Source organism: Gobius niger (genome assembly GCF_951799975.1).
Source record: "Gobius niger genome assembly, chromosome: 19".
Classification (NCBI taxonomy): domain Eukaryota; kingdom Metazoa; phylum Chordata; class Actinopteri; order Gobiiformes; family Gobiidae; genus Gobius; species Gobius niger.
The window spans coordinates 15,300,588-15,321,329 of record NC_136870.1 but is presented as its reverse complement, the minus strand read 5'-3'; the positions used below and the strand labels follow the sequence as shown (position 1 = coordinate 15,321,329).

General features: G+C 43.1%; 1 protein-coding gene across 4 annotated transcripts in view; it reads left to right on the top strand.

The window, feature by feature from the left end:
* vti1a (vesicle transport through interaction with t-SNAREs 1A) overlaps positions 1-11,465 on the top strand; it is a 105,182-nt gene extending 93,717 nt beyond the window's left edge. For all 4 annotated transcript variants that reach the window (XM_079577882.1, XM_079577884.1, XM_079577881.1 and 1 more), the window contains one exon: positions 10,882-11,465. In XM_079577882.1, coding sequence (XP_079434008.1) covers positions 10,882-10,975 — 94 coding nt within the window. In that variant the 3' untranslated portion in view covers positions 10,976-11,465. The remainder of the gene's footprint in view (positions 1-10,881) is intronic.
* Positions 11,466-20,742: the final 9,277 nt, after the last annotated feature.

Here is a 20,742-nt window from a genome sequence, read left to right as displayed (position 1 = left end):
TTCGGGCAAATGTTTCCAGCCTTGTTCTGCACTATTCTTCTGCTTACTTTTGCACATTACTTTTTCTTCTGCCATTCGCCTCAAGGGTTTTTGCTTCACTAGAGGAAAGCATTCATTTTTATCTCATAAAATTAACATTTCTGTGCACGTCGATCAGTATGCTCTTTTTTTTTTTTTTTACTTAACAATAAAAACTCAAAGCATTGGTTGCAGCCACAAGCTTTCACACGTGTCACTGGACGCCTCATCCCACTTTGCCGACTGACGACGCAACAGAAAGGAGCTTTGAGAAAGTGTAGGAAAACAATGACACAAACATGGTACAAGTTTGTGTTTACTCTCTGGGAACTGTATCAAGACCGTGGCTCTGCTGAATCTGACCAAGCTCAGGCCACTCAAAGGACGATATCGAACACCTATACAGCCCCCCTCGCCTTCTCCGTCTCCTCTGGCCTCTCTGTGTGTCTACCTGCTCCCTTTGGTTCCCTTTGGAAGTCTCCTCCAGCAGCGGTGGCCACGGACGTCAGGGGGAAAGAAAGCGCCATAGTAAGAAAAAAAACTGGATCGTTAATATTTGATGCACAGTTCCCTCATGATTTTCCCACCGGCTTCCACACTGGTCTAGTGATGTGAGGAATATATGGCGACCGATTGGGATTATTCGACTGCATTGATTTCTAAGACAATATTATCAGGTGGATTGACCACAACAAACTGCTTACACCTTTTACACCAGCGACTTGTCCCAAAAAGGAGCATTCTCACTTTCAAATCATTACCCTCATGTTTTTTAAATGCTAACCATAGACTCCCCCCTGGATAATTATGTTAGCATGCCTTAGATTAGTGCTTTCCTTCGGTACACATGTCAAGATCTGGGATGCCCCCTGAGGTCTCACAATTGCATTTTGCAAATATGGATTGGCTCTTGCATTTCAGAAAGTCCCAGAGCAGAGCGAATGCCCCTTGACTTTTGAACTGCAGTTCACCGCGAAAGTAGAGGTGAAGCAACAATCTGCATGTCTCCTGGCGCCTGCCGCCCACACCGCTGCTCAGAAAAGGAGAGAATACAGCATGAGTTTACCTCCAGCAGCAAAAGAAACACATGCATCATATGAATGAGAACTCTTGGTCAATTAGCTCAGGCCGTCATCACCAGCCCCCTAAAGTTTGCCTCTGTAGGTGTCTCTTTTACCCTTCTTTATGTTCCCACATAAGGCTGGCCCTGTGGCTGCAGGCCCTGATTAGCAGAGCTTCAGAGCGCTCTATTCTATTGATCAAACTCACGGCCGCTAAGCAAATGTAGCAGCAGCAACAAGTCAATAACACAGTCAGCGCTATAATGCCTGTCGCCCTGATGGTTATTTTCTACCCGTCCATATTTAACTAGATCCGTACTTTAGGTGTGCCTCATTTGTCGAACCATAAATTCTGTGCACTCTGTTCTTGTCTCTCAGCTCTTATAGGACTGGGGAATCTGGTCTGCAATTTTAATGTAAAAGCATGGATTATTCAGACTGACTAAAGCCTCCCTTGTAATGTCAAACTGCGGGTTGGTGGATGACATTCTACCCCTGCTCACCTTTCCCAGTCGCACCCCTCACCAGCTGAACCCTCCTCAGCCGCCGTGCACTTGATTGTCCACATAATCCCTATTACGTCCATAACTTCACACGCGATCACCAGACGCGCTCCCGTCACTTTCACACTTTTCCACGGACGTATGCTTCAGACTGGCACATGCCTGTTAAACCAAACATCTCTCGTGCAGTTGGAGCCTGACACTTTGAACTCTGGCTGACTTCCTCTTTCAGGGGCTGCAGGACAGAGCCTAAAGGTCGCAGGTCAGGTTCAAGGAAAGGTCTGTTGTCGTAAGGAACTTGACCTCGGCCGGTCTCACTTTAAACGCGACCTTCTGACCCTGCAAATGATGTGTAGCAAGTTGGAAAAGTGATGTCCAGCAAGTTCGTTTATAATGAAAACAGGACTTTTGTATGTCCAACTGTAGAACTATAGAAACCTGGAAGAAGTTGAGTACTTTTCTTATGCTCTGGTACTCCTACAGGTCATAGGGTCACCTCTTTAACTTGCACACACATTCATTTGACTTTCATTTCAGCACAGCAGGTCTGTACAAAAACATAAGCAAAAGATCAGAACTGAAAAACTAGAATTCTGATACAAGATGCACCACTTTTAGTTCCACTGCAGTTTTAGCAAATATTGTAAAATTGTCTTTTCTCGCACACCCACTTTGTATACGAAAAGTGTGAAGGCGTGTGTGTACTTCCGCCGTGCGTACGTGTGTTGGAGTTCTCGCTGGTGGGCAACACTGCAACGTGGTGTGTTCGTCTGGAGACTCACAGGATGCAAAGCTGAACCCACGCGGGATTTCAGCGCAAATATTTGGAGAGTCAGTTCGAATCTGCAAACAAACATCTCCCTTTACCAGTTAATAAAACCACTCAGACATAAACACTAATATCCTCCCCGCCCCGCCACACTGGCCCAAACACATCCTCTTTTTTTTTCTTTCTCCCTCTTCTGTAAAGTTTGGATCTAGTTCGAATTTGTGAAACATATATTCAATATGTCTTGACAATTTTAAACAGGGCATCATTTGTGTCCCCGCATTAGTGAGTAGTGTTTCAGCCTCGTCCCACCGGGGCTCGTAATCAGATCTGCAGCGAGCCCCCAGGCCTTAGACAGAAAATACAAGGGGATTTTATGGTTCCACAAACACGCAGAGGTGTTGTGTTTTTGTTTTCGCGACGGAGTGAAAGTTCACTGGGCAAAGGCGTTGTCTGCGGTGGTCTCGCCTTGTGTTTGTTTCATTACTTAGTTTTAAGATTTATTTTTTTGGAGGGATGAAGACCGTGTTATTCATCATTCATCATTCATCATATAAGTCGATGGTATTTATCATCCTACATGTATTCCATCCTAAAGAATTGATTTCTAATGTATGGCCTGAACACGCTATCGGCCTGTGATGATACTTCAAGTCCAATGGCCGGTACTTCCACAGCAAGTGCATAGTGTCTAAATTGTAAACAGACGGATTGTTTTTGGCACATTTAACATTGGCATTACTTCATATGACACAGACTCGGGCATCCCATCCTCTCCAGTTGTTAAGTATTTATGTAGCCATGCTGATATTCGACAGCTTGTCATTACAGTTTATTTTTGCCTGCTTACAGCCGAGATAGATTAGCGTTAAGCCTAACGACAGGCAAGACACTTCGCTTGGTCTTGTTCCGTCATTAGAGCAGAGGAAACGGCCGGGACCACGGCGGCACAGCCCTGGAGCGAGATAGTAAGGCCAGTGCGGCTGTACCATACCTGATATAAGCGTTGGGGACAAGAGGGAGGATGAGGAGATGGAGGTGACGACGGCGGAGGGCGAGGGTTTGTGTGAGGGAACGATCCATGTAGAGCTCTGAAAGCCACCTGTACATCACACTGGGACAACGGGCACCGAGCTACAGCCGCTACCTCAAAACGCTAGCGGCAGAAAAAGTTCTTCAAAATTTCAGACACACTGTATGCAATGTATTCACTTCACATCTCTCTCTCTCCATACTTCCTTTTCTCCGTAGTTTCATCTCTCTCCTCCTACGCTCGGTCCTCTCTTTCTTTCGCCATCTTGCTCTCACTGCTTCACTTTTCCTGCTGGTCCCAGTCTAGGCTGCTGCTTCTGGCCGGGGTTGTTAGCCGCCAAATAAAAAATGGATGAACCAGAGCCCGGTGCTGTTCTCCTGCTCTGAGATGATACAGTAAAGAGGGAGACAGAAGGAATCTGGCTGACATGAAATACACGGTGTCTTCTACATAGAAATCTGTCCCGTGCTTTCAATCGAGGAAGCTTAAATGGCTCAATATCTGAAGAACAAAGAAAGTGTATATTGTTTTTGTGGTGATTCCTTTTATCTGAATAGAGAGATATGGCAAATACACAGAAAGCAAAGCAATCCCCTTTTTCTATAGTTTTATTTTTTTCTTGTAAAAAAATAAGGCAGGTCTTTCTTGAACCTATGACAAAGAAATATAATGCAAAATCGTTTGTGAGTCTGAATCTTTTGTGAGTTTTGAACCAAAACTATCGTACTCCATCATTGGATCCGCTCTGAGCAGTTCTGTTATCCGTGTGTTCATCACAGCGCCATAACTTTCCTTCCAGAAAAGTCATTGCAGAAGCTGATTTGTTTTTTTGAGTGCCATTCCAATTGTTGCCTGCAGAGGGAGCACCAGGCAAAATCCTGAGCGGCCCTGGCCCCATAATCCCAGGCATTACTGTCTCATCCTTTATATTAACGTTACAAATTGTAAAACGATGTCCACCTGAAGGGGCATGCAGCTGCAAGCTTCAAATAAATAACATTAAAACTCATCATTTGTTTCTATACCGACCCCTTGTGGTTTTACGTGGCCTTGCTATGGTATAGAATACATAATTGGAGGTATCTCCCTTTTGACTATGGAGTATGCTGTTAGACATTAACTACCTCGTAAATATATTTTATTACAAGGATTTGTCCACATATCGTCCACTGGGGAACAACCCTAATGTTGGACACACTTCTCTGAATGATTTCAGTAAACAGCTTGTGATTAAAGGCGTACTCCAGCTCGCCCTTTGTGTGTATAAAAAATCATTTATGTTGAAGACCCCCTTGGGGCCAATAGGCAGAACATACAGAGGATCAGATCTCTGTAACAAGCAGGTCAAGTCATTATCTGTGCGCAGCAACTTGAGCCCAGCGCGTTTGTTCAGGATTTCTTCTCGTTTTCTTTCACTTGATTGTGTCGTCGCACGTTTCTCACCTTTCTTTTGGAGGATTGATCACAGACTCCACCTTTTGTCCCTCTATCTGTGCGTACGTGCTCTATCTCCATGAAACATTTATTTGTATTAGTTTGCCATAACAAGTCGATGCATTAGTTATGTACCCCCACCAGCGTTTCACCTCCATGTCCATCACTCAAACCATTTGTGAACACATTGATCCTCTGCTCGCCCCTCCCCTCCTCCGCCGGACTCCCCCGCGCCGGATATTCCCAGGGTTTGGAGGGAGGAGAGCCAGAATTGCTCAGACAGCCATTGATTTTTATTTTATTGGTCTGGTAGTGGAAAAAGGAGGGATCGGGGAAGGGCCAGAGAGATGCAACTCGGCTACTAAGTTTGTCGGGTTTGTGCGGTCCTTGTGGGATGGGTGTTTGTGTTTTGGGAGGGGTGTAGGGATGCGCCTGACCGGTCGCCTGTGAGAGCCATGAGACAGCGCTGCTTTATGTCGTTTGCGTGTGGGACCCCGGCACTGGAGACCAGGGCCTGACTTTTCGCTGAGGTGTGTGCCTGCGCTCATTAGAGCTGGTAATAAGGCTGTGCTGCTGCAGCAACAGAACAGGGAGAGACCAGGGAGGGAAAGCAAAAAAGAAAAAAAAAACTGGGAGATTTTAAATTTTAATAACACTGGTACGATTTTGTAAATCTTTCCTGACAGAAAAGTCCTCATTATTTTCATGTGTCTCTGCGGAGTGTGTGCCTCCCCGGGACGGCTCTCCCTCCATCCTGCTCCTCAAACACACTCTTCCCCTTCTCTCCTCTGCAGCTCTGCCTCAGCACTTAATCCCTCTATCGCTCACGGTTTTATTGTCCATTTCCATCATTCAGCTCGTTGTGTTTACCTTACCGGTGCTCCCTCTCTCTCTCTCTCTTTATGTGATTTCCACATATGCCAGTAGGGGGAGTAGTGGACACAAAGTACCTCAGGGACATTAGTAGAAGAAGTGTTTGTTAGCATTATTACATTGTCCAAAAGTTTATTATTTAGCCATGACATCCTATATACAGTGTGTTAAACGCACGCAACAAGCAAGATAGACTTGAAAATGCTGAGGTTCCCGTTACTCACAACTCCATCTAGTGGTGCAAGTGAGGAACATCATCAATATTTTATAGCATTTTTGCATTTATTTATTTAAGGATCCCCCTGTGCTGAGCATTTTTTTCTTGGGGCCTAAAGCTTTTTGATTAGTACTGTCTTGGGTTTCTTCTTTTACATCGTCCTCTGTTAGATTACCAGCTGGTGCTCCTGTAACTCTTGATCTTATTGGCTGCCAACAACGGACAAATTCCTGTAGCCAATGGCCTGTCCCCTGGTTGACGTTCACCTGTGGGAGAGCAGGGTCCAGACAGACAGTGGGAATGGGGGATCACAGGGGAACAGGCTCAGTGCAGTGTCTATGTGGGTCAATCTCTCTCCTCTCTCCTCTCTCTGGATGTCAAATGTCAGAGCCCGCGGATGGATCCGGTTTGATAAGTTCTGTTCTGTCTGGCCACGTGTCAGGACTGGATCAACCATTCGGCGGAGGAAAACCGTGTTCTCCCCCTTTACCACTGCCCAATTTTTGGATGGCTTCCTTTTTTTCGGCCTGATGTTTTTGGATAGTCTTTCTTGCGATAGTTCTTTTGGGTTATTCTGGTGCTGAAATGAAATGTATGAAATGCTTTTACCAACATTTAGAGGCCCTTATTAACAGGTTAAATTTTTTAGGGAAGTTTTCAAGCTTTCTTTATTTCAACAAGCCCTGTGTGAGTTATAGAAAAACCCATCTCTGCCTCCCTTCTTTCTGCGCCTAAGTTTAACGAACCCTCTGTTCCTACACTTCCCACAATCCCCTGGTCTGACATGAAATATGGCGGCATTAGTCCTGGAGATTACAAACTCGGGTTACACTTTGACACAACGTCGCTCACAGCGGGTCACGTTACACAGATGAGAGTTGTGGCTCCACAAGAAATGGCTCTAATTCATTTGGTGGGAAAAGTCTTAACTGTTGTGATATCTGGTGGAGTTGCAAAGCTGTTATATTTTGTCTTTGGTTGGTGTAATGATGATAGAGTTTGTTCATTTTTTTGGGTGACAGTGGCTCAGGTGGTAGAGTGATCGTCTTTAAACTGGAAGGTCAGTAATTCGAGCCTTCTCCCTCATGTGTGAATGTGGCGAGTGAGACTTAATTCAAAACATAGCTCACAGCCAAAGTTGCGGATTCATAGCTCCGGTCATAAATGTTTAAAGTGATCTATTTGCTCCTCAAACTTCTTGTTCCTCTCCACCCCAAAAGCGTCGAGTGTCTCACCACCGCCGCCGCCACCATCCGAGCTCCAAATCAGAGAGATTCCCAACACAAACTGAAGACCTCCTCCCAGTGCTGCTGCCCCCACTCTCTATGTACACACAGCATCACAGCCGCCGCATCTCCTCGGAGTGTTTAACTGGGATAAATAATCACGCTAAATAATGAATGGCAATTAATAGTAGGAGACGTGGCCGCGCTAAATAACGTTTGATGAAGAGGTTTCTGTGGGATCCGCGCTACACTCGCATTCAGCCAATCAGCTTAGCCACAAATGAAACGCTCCTTTTCCCCTCGGACCTCGCGCTGGATCATTTTGTTATGATCTTGTCTTGTTATGCGTCAGCCCTAACAACTGATGGCACAAATGTGTGAAACAGTGAGTAGAAAATGTAAGAAGTTTGAGTGTAATGGATTTGTTTGTTATGAAGATAATTCAAAGATACGTAATGGTCATAATTTTTACTCTAAAAGAAAAAAGTCAGTTATGCTGGACTATATGAACAGGGTTTTTTGTAATTACGGCTTTAAAATATTCTTTTGGAGCTTGAAGATTGATTTACAGTGGTCCCTCGCTAAAACGTGTTCACCTTTCGCTGCCCCTCTGTTTCGCGTGTTTATGCTTTTTTTACAGTGCATGAACGCCATACGCACATTGTGTTTTGCGTCCTGTTTGGCTAGTCATAGAGTGAGCCATCCTCTAGTGTCCCGTCAACACATTAGTGCACATCGCAGAGTCACGGCAACAGGGTCCAACTCTGCGTTTTACAGGACTTTCTCTAAATAAACATTGCTGGCATGTGGCGCTCGCCTGAGCTAAACACTCGCCTTCTGATGCCTGAAACTGATACGGTAAAACATTGGTCGTAGCTACGATTGTCTCTTAGTTTGAACAATCGCACAGCGGAGACAAGAGCAGCTCACGATTTTTCCATCCCCACGTCTGAAATGTGAATCTAAAAATCTCACAGTGACACCAGGCATAAGGGAGAACCCCTGTGATCTAGTGAGAAAAGTGTATAAAGTGTGTGGTGAGGGGTTTTATAGCTGACTGCTTTGCGGATTTCTCCTATTGCGGGTTATTTTTTAGAACATGACCCCTGTGATAAACGAGGGACCACTGTATAACACTGTTAATCTGTTTTTGTTAAGAAATCCCAGTATGGAGTGAGAGACGCTGGTCAGGATTTCGAATTGGCCTTGGAGAGAATCACATATTATAGAATAGTGAAAACAAACTTTTCCTTTTAGCTGCGTGCGTTCATTGATGGCGACACGGCACAGAACAGGACCAGAGAGTGATTGAAATGGAGATGTTGGTCTCTATAAATATAATACTGGTCAAAAGTTTGGAGACGCTTTTTATGTATCGGCTTTTCTTTATTTCCAGCAGTATTTTCTTTGAGTGATTCTCATTGAAGACATTTAAGTATGAATAAACACATGGGATTATGTAAGAAACAAAAAAGGGTGAAATAACTCCACCCTTTAATTCTTGCATTTTCTCATATAATAAGGTCGTCAAGGTCGAAATAGTTTAAGTCTATAAAGTGAAAACCATTTCTGGTGACGACATCGTGAAGCTCATTGAGAAAAGGCCAGAAGTGCAAAGCAGTAATCAAAGAAAAAGGCAGTTTTTTCAAGAATCTATTTCAACTTTCTTTTCATTTAAAGCATAATTCCATCTGTGTTCATTCATAAATCAATGCCTTTAGTGAGAATCTACAGTGTAAATGGTGTTGAAATAAAAGAAAAAATGGTGGATGGTTTTAACACATAAAATCATTATCTTTATAAAAACTATTGAAAGCAATAGTTGTTCATGAGGCTTTAACTGTGGAAACACTTAACTGCAGCTGTTTCAAAGTTGTGAGTCCGTTTAAGATTAATGTCGCATGTTGTGTCTGCTTTTCTTCAGAACATAAAACACAAGTGTTTAATTTCATCTCATATATTTTAAGCGTAACTGCCTTGAATGTCTCTGGGCCCCCCTACTGTTTAGCCCCCCCCTCACAACCGCCCTGTCAGCATTGCCTTTTATTTACGGCCCTGGCTCCGGACCAACAGGCCAGTTGTAACCTGCTGAGCCGAAGCTGCTGTTCGTCTGTTGGCTGGACGTCCCGTGAGCGTGACCGGGCTTTAGAGGGTACAGCCACTACCCTCCTCCTCCTCCTCCTCCTCCTCTGCTCCGGTGATAAATGGCCACAACATAGGCTATTCATCTCCTGCTTAGAGGAGTGGACAGTGCGCGCCCCACACCCCTGCTGCTCGGGACACCCCCCTCTTCCCCCTCCCCATGTCAGCAAATGTGATAATTCTCCCATTTGTCAGGGGGCAGTGGAGGGCTCGCCGATCCGTGCGAGCGTGTTCTTGTGTGTTTTGGAAAGATGACACACTTCACCACCTTCACTTTTTCTCTTTTTTTACCCCCCTCTTTTGAGTAAAGTGGAGTTTACTCCGGTCACCGCGGGGAGAAAAAAGATTTAAACGCGTTAAGTTGTTTTACGGTAAATTCCATCTGTAATTCAACGATTTTATTAGCTCCAGGAAAGTAGTGAGCCACTTTTTCCACTTTATTGTGCAAATAAAGTTTTAGGGGCCGTCTGCCGTTTGTGTGGGGCTGATGTGTCATGGCTGCCGTGTGTTTGTACGTGCGAAGTCTGGCGGGTTTTAGGTGGAAGTTTGTAGCTTTGGTCGATCAATAGGATGGCTGTAGGTCGTATTAAGACATATGAAGGTTGTATGGGACCCGATGAATCACTGTCATCTTGGAATATGCCCGTGCCATCAGGGAAGAAGAAATCCATTGATAGAATAACCTGGTCATTCAGGATGTTCATGTCGTCATCTGATCTCTGTCTTTGGGCACATGGTGTTGATGAACCTCGACCCGACTAAGCCGCAGATCACAACAGTTACTGACAGCCTCTTAACTCCCACCTGAACCAAGCGCATTTTCTCCGGTTCGGCTTTACCCAAATCTAACTAGCTTCTCGACTGGAGAGCAACAGTGTAATACCTAATTTGAAAGCTAAGACCTACAAAAGTGATCGTAACTTTGTTGCCACGTTGTCGCCGCCTTTTTTGTCACATTTGTGAAGCGTTTTGGTTGTGTTTTTGTCTCTTTTTATCGTTTTTTGTTACTTTTCATTGCTTTTTTTGTTGTGTTTTTGTTGCGTTTTTGTTGCTGCTTTGTCATGTTTTCGCCACTTTTTTCACCTTTTGAGGCTTTTCTTCATCACTTTGGTTCATAGTTTTTTTTGTCGTGTTTTTGCTTCATTTTTGTCACTTTTTTGTCACTTTTTGAGGCTTTTTCATCACTTTGTTTTGTTTTTTTGGCTATGTTTTCACTTAATTTTTGTCACTTTTTTGGCATTCTTTTGACTTTTTTGTACATTTTTGTCACTTTTTGTTGCTTTTTCATCGCTCTGTTTCATCGTTTTTGTTTTGCCGTGTTGTCGTCTCTTTTTTTTTTTTTTTACTTTTTTGATGCATTTTTGCTGCTTTTTTGCTGCCTTTTCATCCCCGTTTTCGTCGCTATTTTTTTGCTTTTTTTATTTTCAGCTTTTAAGAGGTTACTCAGGCAGTGTATACATTCTGTAAATATAAACTAAACATGGGGTTTGGGTTTCCATTCCACAACAAAACGCCGCCAAATCTAAGAACCGCACCTTTACTAGACAAATAAAGTTCTAAAACTCTTTCCTAATGGTTCTGTTTCTCTCTGTGTCTCCCCTTCAGGATCATCCAGAACCGGGTCTTGGTCTTCATCCTGGGCGCCATCATCCTCCTCGTCATCATCCTGGCAATTTATTTCAACCTGAGAGGCCACTGATCTGATCTCTCTCCCTCCTTCACACACACACTCCGCTCCCTCCCCCCGTTTACACAAACACAACACATAAAATGATTAATAGCGACAAACGCGTTGTTCTGCTGTAATTAGGACAAATGTTCCCCATGAATCACTGTTTCCAAACGCTGACAGGGAGCCCCTTTTTTTTCTTCTTCTTCTTCTTTTTCCAATCCACGCTTTGCTCTTCCTTTTATTCTTTCTTCCAATTTTCTCTCAACTTTTTTTTCCCACTTTTTTTCTTGTTCTCTGTCAGACTCTCCGGGGACACGAGGCGTTTTTCTGATACTAAATATTTCTCATGGTGTTGTCTTTAGCGTGCTTTGGTGTCCCTCGGCGCACTCGCAGCCGGGGAGAGATTTTGTAACGAGCGTTTCAAACGTATGGATTTTTTTTTTTTGTCTTTTCAGTTGGGTTAGGACAGACAGGGAGGGTTTTGCACATGTATGAAGGCAGCGCAGCAGAGGGACAGAATAAAACTGGGTTCAGGAAGTATTCACAATTATTTCAGTTGTGTAGTTGTCTATTTTTGTGAATATAATGAGATTTTTGTGATATCATGAGACATGTTCTGAAATAACTGAGAAGCTGAATTGCATATTGACTTTTTTTTAGACTCTATAGAGGGTATGCAGGTGACGTCACAGCATGGCATCGTCCTTCATCGTCCCTCTGCTCTCACCTTAGCTTTCAAATGAGGCCCAGGCCTTCCCAAAGTCCGGGACATCGTGGCCCCCTTATTGATCAGAAAAGCTCTCGGGGCATCCCAGATCATAATCATTTACTCCATTCAAAGGAACTTCTTATTATTTCACAGCTAAAATGACATGACATTTTCAGTCTTTACTGAAAAAAATAAATCAGGGACCAGTGAAAATGTGCTTGGTTAAGGTGAGGGTTGAGGGGTTGAAGAACATTTGCAATTATTATTTTGACTCTCCTTTCAGTTTAGAATGGAAAACACTGCTCTCAATCGTAGTTGTGCTGTTTTAAAACGTTCATAAAAGTTTAGTTTTTGTGGTCGATTCCATTCTTAGACACACAAATGATCTGGCTGTAGATTTTTTTAAAGGATAGAAATATATATAGTTTGAGCGTTTTCAACATAATAACGTAAAAAGCGGGATAGATACAGACGGCATCGCGTCATAGAAGGGGGCGTGGCTTCGCTGAGGAGGAAAACAGAATATTATTTATCATATACAAATAAAGTCGAGTCTAAATCGGGTCCATATGGATATTTTTCCACTGCAGATTGTTCAGGAGAAACAAAAAACAGCAGTCATAGCTAGCTAGCATTGGCACGATGCATGCATGTAGCATCATTTTAGCATTCTCTGTTATTTGTGTAATTATGGGCTGTTGAACCACTTTGCTCCTCTCCATGTCTTTGTATCTTTATTGTGTAGAAAACTATATCAGTAATTCAGCATTTGTTAAAGTAGTTTTTGAATAATTTGAGAAATTGCCCAAATTGTTTTCCTCCTTAAAGCGGCTAGTTGCAAGTTAGCCATTTTATGCACACTACTGCCACCTCAGGTCATACGTGTAACTGCAGGTTCTATATTAAGCTCGTGCATAACGGCAATTCGGACCCCAATTAACACCTTTTTGAGTGACAGTGCAGGATTTTAGAGGCAGTTGTGGTGAACAGGACTGGGCTGATTCTACACATTAGGACATTGTTGAAACATGTAGGGAGAGGAAAATACTTAATTTTAACATTTTTAAACTCTGTATAGTCCCTTTATAGTACTTTTTGAATGATTAGAGAAATTGCCCAAATTGTTTTCCCCCTTAACTGTTTTCAAACATGACCATGTATGGGCGATTCCAGAGATGCTGTCTGTATCTATATGAATACTTACTGAACCTACTGTACTTCTTTGTAGTAAACTCAGCTGATCATTAGGGAGTTCCCAACACAGATCAGACGACAGTGCCTTTAGGTGAGTCAGAGAGTTTTGATCAGACACTGGACATCTGAAAACACAGTGAGGTAGTGAGATTAGTAAATGAAGTTTCCAATGAAATATACTGTATTTGTCAAATGTTTAGTTTTAAGCCTCAAATAAGACAAGCTTAGGAGACGGAAAGAGACTGAAGGCGCTCGGTACACTGTACAAAACAGACTTTGTGCTTGAAACAGTAACTTTATTCTTAAAAGGCGCTGAAGTGTGAATGATTCTTCGATGGGTTGCTCGTGCATGCAACATACACAACACGATTTACACAACACGGTAACATGGACTTTGTAAGATTTCTCTGACTGTACAGAAATTGTAGCTTAACTGTATGTACTACATCATGTATAGTGTCTCATAGCAGTGATTCTGTTACTATTTATTTATGAATGCGTCAATTTTTCTCTGTAATTAGAACTGTATTTAACGCTATCAAACCTTTTACAGCCGCACTTTACTTTACACTTCGCACCGCAGCGATAGCATGGGAGGAGACAGGAAACGAGGATAAAGCATTTTGCTGCGCTGTTTCCATCATATCAAGAAACTACCGGCCCACATTTCCTGGTATTTTCAGTCTTTATACTGGGTCATGGTTAGTCATTTGACCATGAAATAAATCAGGTACCAGTGAAAAGGTCTCTCGTGTGGGATTGTTGAGCCATGTTTCCGTGCTAATGTGATGCTATATGCGGAGTGTAAAGTAAAATGCAGCCTCTTTAACTCATGTTTTTGAAGATGACAGCACACAGGACCAAATGCAAGTTTTGTTTTGTTTTCTCTCTTCATCTTTACGTTCTCAAATCGAGCTTTTAAACTTGTACTTTTTGAGTTGTTGTATGTACTTTTGCTGACTCTGTGTTGAAGTTGCAGATGTTGAAAAGATAAACGACCAAAAAAAAAGTAATGTTTTTGTGTTTGTAAAGTGAAAACGATTGACTCTGTGCATAACTTCATAACGACATCGCCCAAAAAGTGACTTCCTGTTTCAATCCAGCACGCCAAAATAAAAGCACACAGCTCGTCTCATTGATTAGTTCAGCAGGTACTTGCAACATTACATGAATATAATTAAATACACACATTTTAAGTGATTTGTGTGTTAATAGTTAGGCAGAATGAAAGTTGAACTAATGAACTGCTGATAAGATGGTGCTTTTATTTTGGTGTGCTGGATCGAAACAGGAAGTCACCTCTTGGGCGGTGGTATGATTTGAAGTTATGCACACGAGTCAGTTCCGCAGATTTTCGAGAACATTCTGAACTAATTTTAGCTTTCAAATACTGACTGATTACTCACTGTCAACCCGAATCGTCGCTCGATCGTAGAAGAAGTGTTGCCCCCACTGCTCTTCTTCTGCTTCCCACAGAGGCCATTTGTAATTCTGTTTCAGGGACCAAAGATACGGGTTTTTTTTTTTTAGGCCACGCAGAGACGTCCCCCCTCCCCATTTCACAGGACCTCACCAGCCACACTCAGTCGCATTAATAGCCAACAAAACACTGTGCCCCACGCCATGACCGAGACACCGGTGATTAAAATGGAGAGGTAGGGAGGGGGAAAGAAGGCAACACGAGGCAAAAAACAATCCAAAATTACTTTTTTTCATTAAACACAATTCAGTAGGTCATGTTTTAGACCTACGCTTATTGTATAGAAGCCGGAAAGTCGATTTGTTTTGTTCATAATACACATAAAGAGGGATTGTGTCCACTTTAAACTGTTAATTGTGTTTCAAACTCATTAGTAACTCATAGTAACTGCTGGTCTTAGAACGCGAAACAGTTTGTATGTATGATATATAGAAACAATAAATGAAAATGTAACCAAATTTGAATAAGGAAGTGTGCGGCGGCAGGGGGTGAGGTCCTTACCACTTCCAAATCACTTTTCCACCCTCTGCGTGTGTGTGTACCTACCTCTTCCCTCTTCCTCGCGCCACCACCATTCCCTCCCTCCTCTCCCCCCCTCACTCCCTACCCCCCCTCCCTCCTCACAGCCTGTCAGATGCGCGGAGCGGTGGAAGGCAGCGTGGCGGCGGCTTCCTATTTGAAGTTGTAATGGTGTCAAAAAGTCAGGGCTGACTGACAGACGTCATTCCCACAGGGCCTCATTAAAAACACAGCCACTTGACAAGGAAATAATTGTGCGCCGGCGACAACTCGCAGAGCACCCTCCGCGTTTTTACATGTTTTTATTTTCCCTTTCATTATTAGCGCCGGGCTATTATGTTCATTAAGAGACGGCATTAAGACAAGTTTTTTTTTCTTTTCTTAAGCGCGGGACGGGGCGAGGGAGGTGCGTATAACGATTTGTTTTGTCACATGATGCGTCAATTGTCATCCTTTTTTTTTTTTTTTTTTTAAACCCCCCTCTCTCCATTTTGTTGGGAATATGAACTGGATTATTCATCATTGAGCCCCCCCCTCAACCCAATCCACGCCACCCCTCGTTGGCTGATTTGGTTTCCGACAAGCGTCTCGGGGCTCGGGATGAAAACTTGTCAAAAATAGGTTATATCTTATTCCGAAAGGCCAACAATAGCAGCAGGTACAGACACCTTTTAATATTTAATTTAGAGGGGTGTTAACCCTCCTTAAGTGAGCGCGGCTCCGTCTCCCATACAGACACGGGGTAGATGAAGAAAAAAAAAAAAACCAAAGCGGGTGAACAATTAACGATTTGAAGTCTGAGGGGCGCTCTTGAAGACGCCTTGTTCCGTCTTTGGGTGTCCCGCTTCATTTGCACCTACCACAGCGTTTGCGCTCGGAATGAAACGCTTACGGCTCAAAGCGAATCGAAAGCATCTTATTTCATTCAATCTTGCAATATAGAAAATTCTCCTAGATGTTTTTTTTTTTTCCTGAAGTGCAAAGGAAAGGTTTCCAAGACATGATACTACAAAGCTGTGAATTTACCTCCCATTTAACAGTAGAGATTGCGACAAACCCACACACGTCTCCGAGGCGTGTGGAGAAGTGGGCGGTGCTTATGGCAGGAACACGGCAGGAGGCTGGACTCTCATCTCATCCGGGACCGTCCCATGTATGTTCTTCTACCCCCTCTCCCCCCCCCCCCCAGCGGTGCGGTACCAAAGGGAGGCCAGTGCCACAATGGTCCTGTGTGTGGACGACAATAGCTCTTGTGCTGCGGGTGAACGTATGGGGCAGTAAAAACGTGCGCAGGAAAAAGGAGCCATGTTCTCTGTTTGTACACAACCAGCAGCTCGGGGGAGAATAGGCGTCTTTCTCTGCTCGCTCCTTTATCTGTGGCCTCTCGCCCCCATCAGCGCTGCGTTTATTAGCATTTGTCCACACACCAGCGACAATAAGGCCGTTATTACATTGTGGACATGAGTTTAGTCCATGCAGCGTCTAGTTTGAACCAAAAGATTATGTTACTGTGATTTTCTCATAGCTTCACATTTAGGCTGATACTTTTCGAATGGATGCTGAGGTAGCATGAAGAAGACTGCTGCCTCAGCTGGTCTTGCTTCTGGACCCACTTTCACAATCGAGACAAGTAATAACTTTTGAGTTTGACCTTGCGATCGTGAATGATGTCAATCTCAATTTAAGCATTGATCATAAGACTGACTATCAAAACATGTCATTTCTGGCAAAGGCCCACTGAAAATGTCCCTGTGACCCATTTTTGGATACTACTCCACCAGTTATGAATAGGGCTGGGTACTGTAAAACGATACCCGTATGGTATCAGCGAAAAAAGGCAGGTATGGGGGGAAAAAAGTCTTTTATCTTTAGATCCAAGTTTTGGAGTTGTTGGTCCAAATTGTTTTCCCCATATTTGCCCATATTTTATTTATTTATTTTTGCCCATTTTCATTTTTGGTTTATTTGTTTTTCTAATGTTTACCCCATTTTTTTTACCCCAGTTTTTAAAATAATATTTTCCCATTTTCACCCATTTTATTGTGCAATTTATTCATATTCCCCCCCCCCCCCCCCCATTTTTTCCCCATTTTCTACACAATTTTTCCTTACTTTTGCCACACTTTCTCCCAATTTTTTCCCAAACGATTCCCCATTTTTCACACATTTGAGATTAACCCAATGTTGTAAATGGACCCTGAGGAAGAGTAGTCTTTGCTTTAGTAATGACTAATGGGGATCCGTAGATAAAGAAATAAATGTGCATTATTGTTCTGTTTTCTGGTTATGACAAATATTTTAGTATAGGTATCGGAAAAAGTAGTGTTCAGGTATCGGTATCGAAACCCAAGTATCGTTAAAGTACTGGTATTGAAAAAAAATGTAGCGGTACCCATAGTTGAGAACCCCTGTTGCGGTTCTTATAGTTCTGCGAGTGTTGAAAAGCATTTTTAAGTGCAGCTTCTTGGTACTTTTCATCGGAGTAGATATTTTCAAAGTTGTCAACTGGACTGGGTTTGACTTGGACTTCTTCTTACCCATCTGTTCTGGCTTGGTAGCATCGTTGGTGTAACCAGGTATGAGTACATTTGTATCAAAGAGCCTTATTGGTTTGGAGCATTTTGAATAAGCAGGAGTCTCAAATCGACTGTTATCGCCTAAACACTTATAAAAGACAAGCAGTTATGCATCATCTTTCTTTATATCAACGAAAATATCTAGTTTATCTTTTTCAGGCAATGCATAGGTTTTATTTATTTATTTATTGGTTTATTTGGTCGGGATAGTGCATGTTAATGAACATACATGGGTCTCATGCATGTAAACAAGCCACACCAGATTGTAGCCTTGGGCTAATTTCCATCCGTCGTCCCCCATACACAATCATTTGGGGTTTGGTCATGTTTCAGGGCCAGATATAAGGACCGAACGGGCTCCATTTTGTCCCCGGACCATAGTTTGCCCACTCCTGGTCTAACCTGGGGAGGAGTCAGGTCTAGGGCTGAACATACCGTTAATTTTTTTTTCAATACCAGTTCTTTAGTGATCCTCGGTTTTCCATTATGATACCTGAACAATACTTTTTTCGATACCTATACTAAATTATTTGTCATAACACAGATTAAAAATGTCAATTTATTCCTTTTCCTTCCAATTAATTTCTTTTGCATTTGTATCATTTGTTTGAGATGAAACAACCAAGAAACTTAAATGACAAAACAGTTTTTCTTATATTTTCCCCCCATTTATTAACCATTTTTTTTCCAAATTTTCCCCAAATTTTCCATTTTATTCCCATAATTATTTTTCACTTTTTTTTTTCAAATTGTTTTATGCAAATTTCCCCCAGATATTCCCAGTTTTTCACCAGTTTTCCCAAATTTAGCCCAATTTTTCCACTTGTTTTTCCCAATTTTATCCCTTTAAATTTGTTTTTCAACTTGTCTTTTCCTTTTTTTTTTCTTTTCTAAATTTTGATGACCAACAGAGTCAAAACTTGAATATAAAGATTTTATTTTTATTCTCAGCGCCTGATTTCGATACTTTAGTAGTACTCCAGTTTCTATACGACTGCTATGGCTCCACCTTACTTTTGCTTCCACTATACCAGTTTCACTCATTAAACTAATCATTGCCCTGAGTTCCCAGTTTTACTCTAAATCTTATTTTCTGTGGACACATAAAGACGGATCTCGATCAGAACAGAGCTGATCCCGGGCTAAAGCGCTCACACAGACCCCCCCCCTCTCCCCCCTCTCCCCATCTCCATCTTCCTCCATCTCTGTCCCTGTAGAATACTGCCACAGCCTTTGAACTCAAATTAACACTTTACCACTACAAAGACATACAGTTGTTAGCAGCAATATCATTAGCATCATAATGAACGGCGGGTGCATTTTTGAATTTAGTTTTTAATGTGCCTGCCCTTTTTAGTACACACAATTTTAACCTCATTTAAATGCGCTTCTCTAAGAACATCGGAGGTTATGCATGTGGTGTATGGAGACATATTACACTTGTTACTAGAGAGATTTCTGAATAATTAGCTTGTTCATATTCAAGCAAAGACCTTAGTCCAGTGGCCCTCGTCACATCGTTTTTATTAAAGGCAAATGGAGATGAGATGGCTGGTCCGGTACCTCCGTGGCACCAAGTGTCCGAGATGTTCATCGAAAGAGTTTTTAGGTCTCAGCCCTGTACCGTCATTTACTTATGCGTATGGGCGCCTTAGCAGACACGATTCTAAATTTCCAACTGGGAGGCATCAGTGGAGAAATCAGTGTCTTCAAACGGCGGCCTGCCAGTCACGCTCCTCCCGTAGTGGAAAGATCTGAGCCAACGGTGATCACCCGCGACATCTTTGTGAAAAAACCACGAGCCGATCAGCTTTGATGGAGCACATCCGCCATGACAGGCTACTGAAGAGCCCGCTAATGAACTGGGGAGGGGCGTGGAGGGGGGCATCGCTTAGCGTGGCAGCCCTGAGGAAGTGGGCTTACACTGAAAGGCTTGACGGACAGACGCGCGGTGAAGGTAAAGCATCGCCGACTCAAAGTGTGAGCGGGGAGGGGGGGGGAAGCCGGAGTCCAGGAGTTGTCAAATTATAATGTTTTCAAATTAGCCGCGCCACAAACAGAATCCTTTTCGCCCCTCTGGTGGTTCGCCCCATTCTCATCTCCTGATTGTTGGAGGCAATTAAAGATTCAGGACGCATGCAGTCCCAGCGCCAGCCTCGCTATCGACTCCTCTTGGGTCAGGAAGTGTTGAGCTGTTCGAAAAGCTACTTACAGATCAGTGTTTGTGTATCTATATGACTTCTGACACAGATGACCCGGCACTCCACTGTCTGCATAAGGGTACATTTCTGGTAGAGGATACCCCACTGTTAGGTCTTTAAGATAACCAAAACTTAAAGGAACAGGCCACCGTTTTTCCACACAGAGATATGTCTCACCTGAGCTTAGACGAGTTGATGCACACCTATCTGGTCTTTGTGCGTGCCCGTGGAAGACCGTGGTAGCCTCCAACCTCACCCCCGTTTGGAGCCATAGGAATACATTGGGAGAGTTTGGCCTCTCCCAATGTATTCCTATGGCTAGCAACATCTTTGGTCGTTTTGCGTGACTGAGGGCACGCACAAAGACCAGACATGTACATATCAACTCGTCTAAGCTCAGGTAAGAACATATCTCAGTATGGAAAAACGGTGGCCTGTTCCTTTAATACCGGTCCCCAACCTTCTTGTCTTCTTGTCAGCCACAATGAACCTCCATATCTGTATTGAACTGTCTGAAAGCTGAGGCAAGGTTGTGAGCGTTTTGTTGCCCTTCCCAGCGCTGCACTCTCTCACACACATTGCCTCGCTGCGGAACACACTAAACCACACACTTATCTATCGAGACGTATGTGGACGCGGCAACAAAATGCACAACTTTTTGTTCATCTCAAGGACTTGCGAGGCCCCAGTGAACTGAGAGAGGCCTTATTGATTTCCCCTCGTTTCATGCTGCGACTCTGGGATTACCCATTTTCTCATTCATTTTTAAACACAACTTGTGAGATTCTTCCTTCCCTTTTTTCCCCCTTTCTGTTTTTTTTTTTTTTCTTCCTTTTCCTCTCCCCCACCGCCCCATACTACCACCACCAGAGCCGCAGTTGTAGACTATAGTAACCCAGTCCCTCCTTGACCCTGAAAATTGTAATTCTGCCATAGATCACAGCTGTTGAATATTAGGGCTTACAAAAGCAGTTAAATAAAATATGTTGAAATGGTGGTGATCCCGGAGGCCGCAGTAGAAATTCTAATCAGGTGAGAGAAAAGGGGAAGGAGTCAAGGGGATTAGTGTTGGAAGAGAATGGCCTGGATCCAGAGAGTGTAAGAGCTGACGTCCA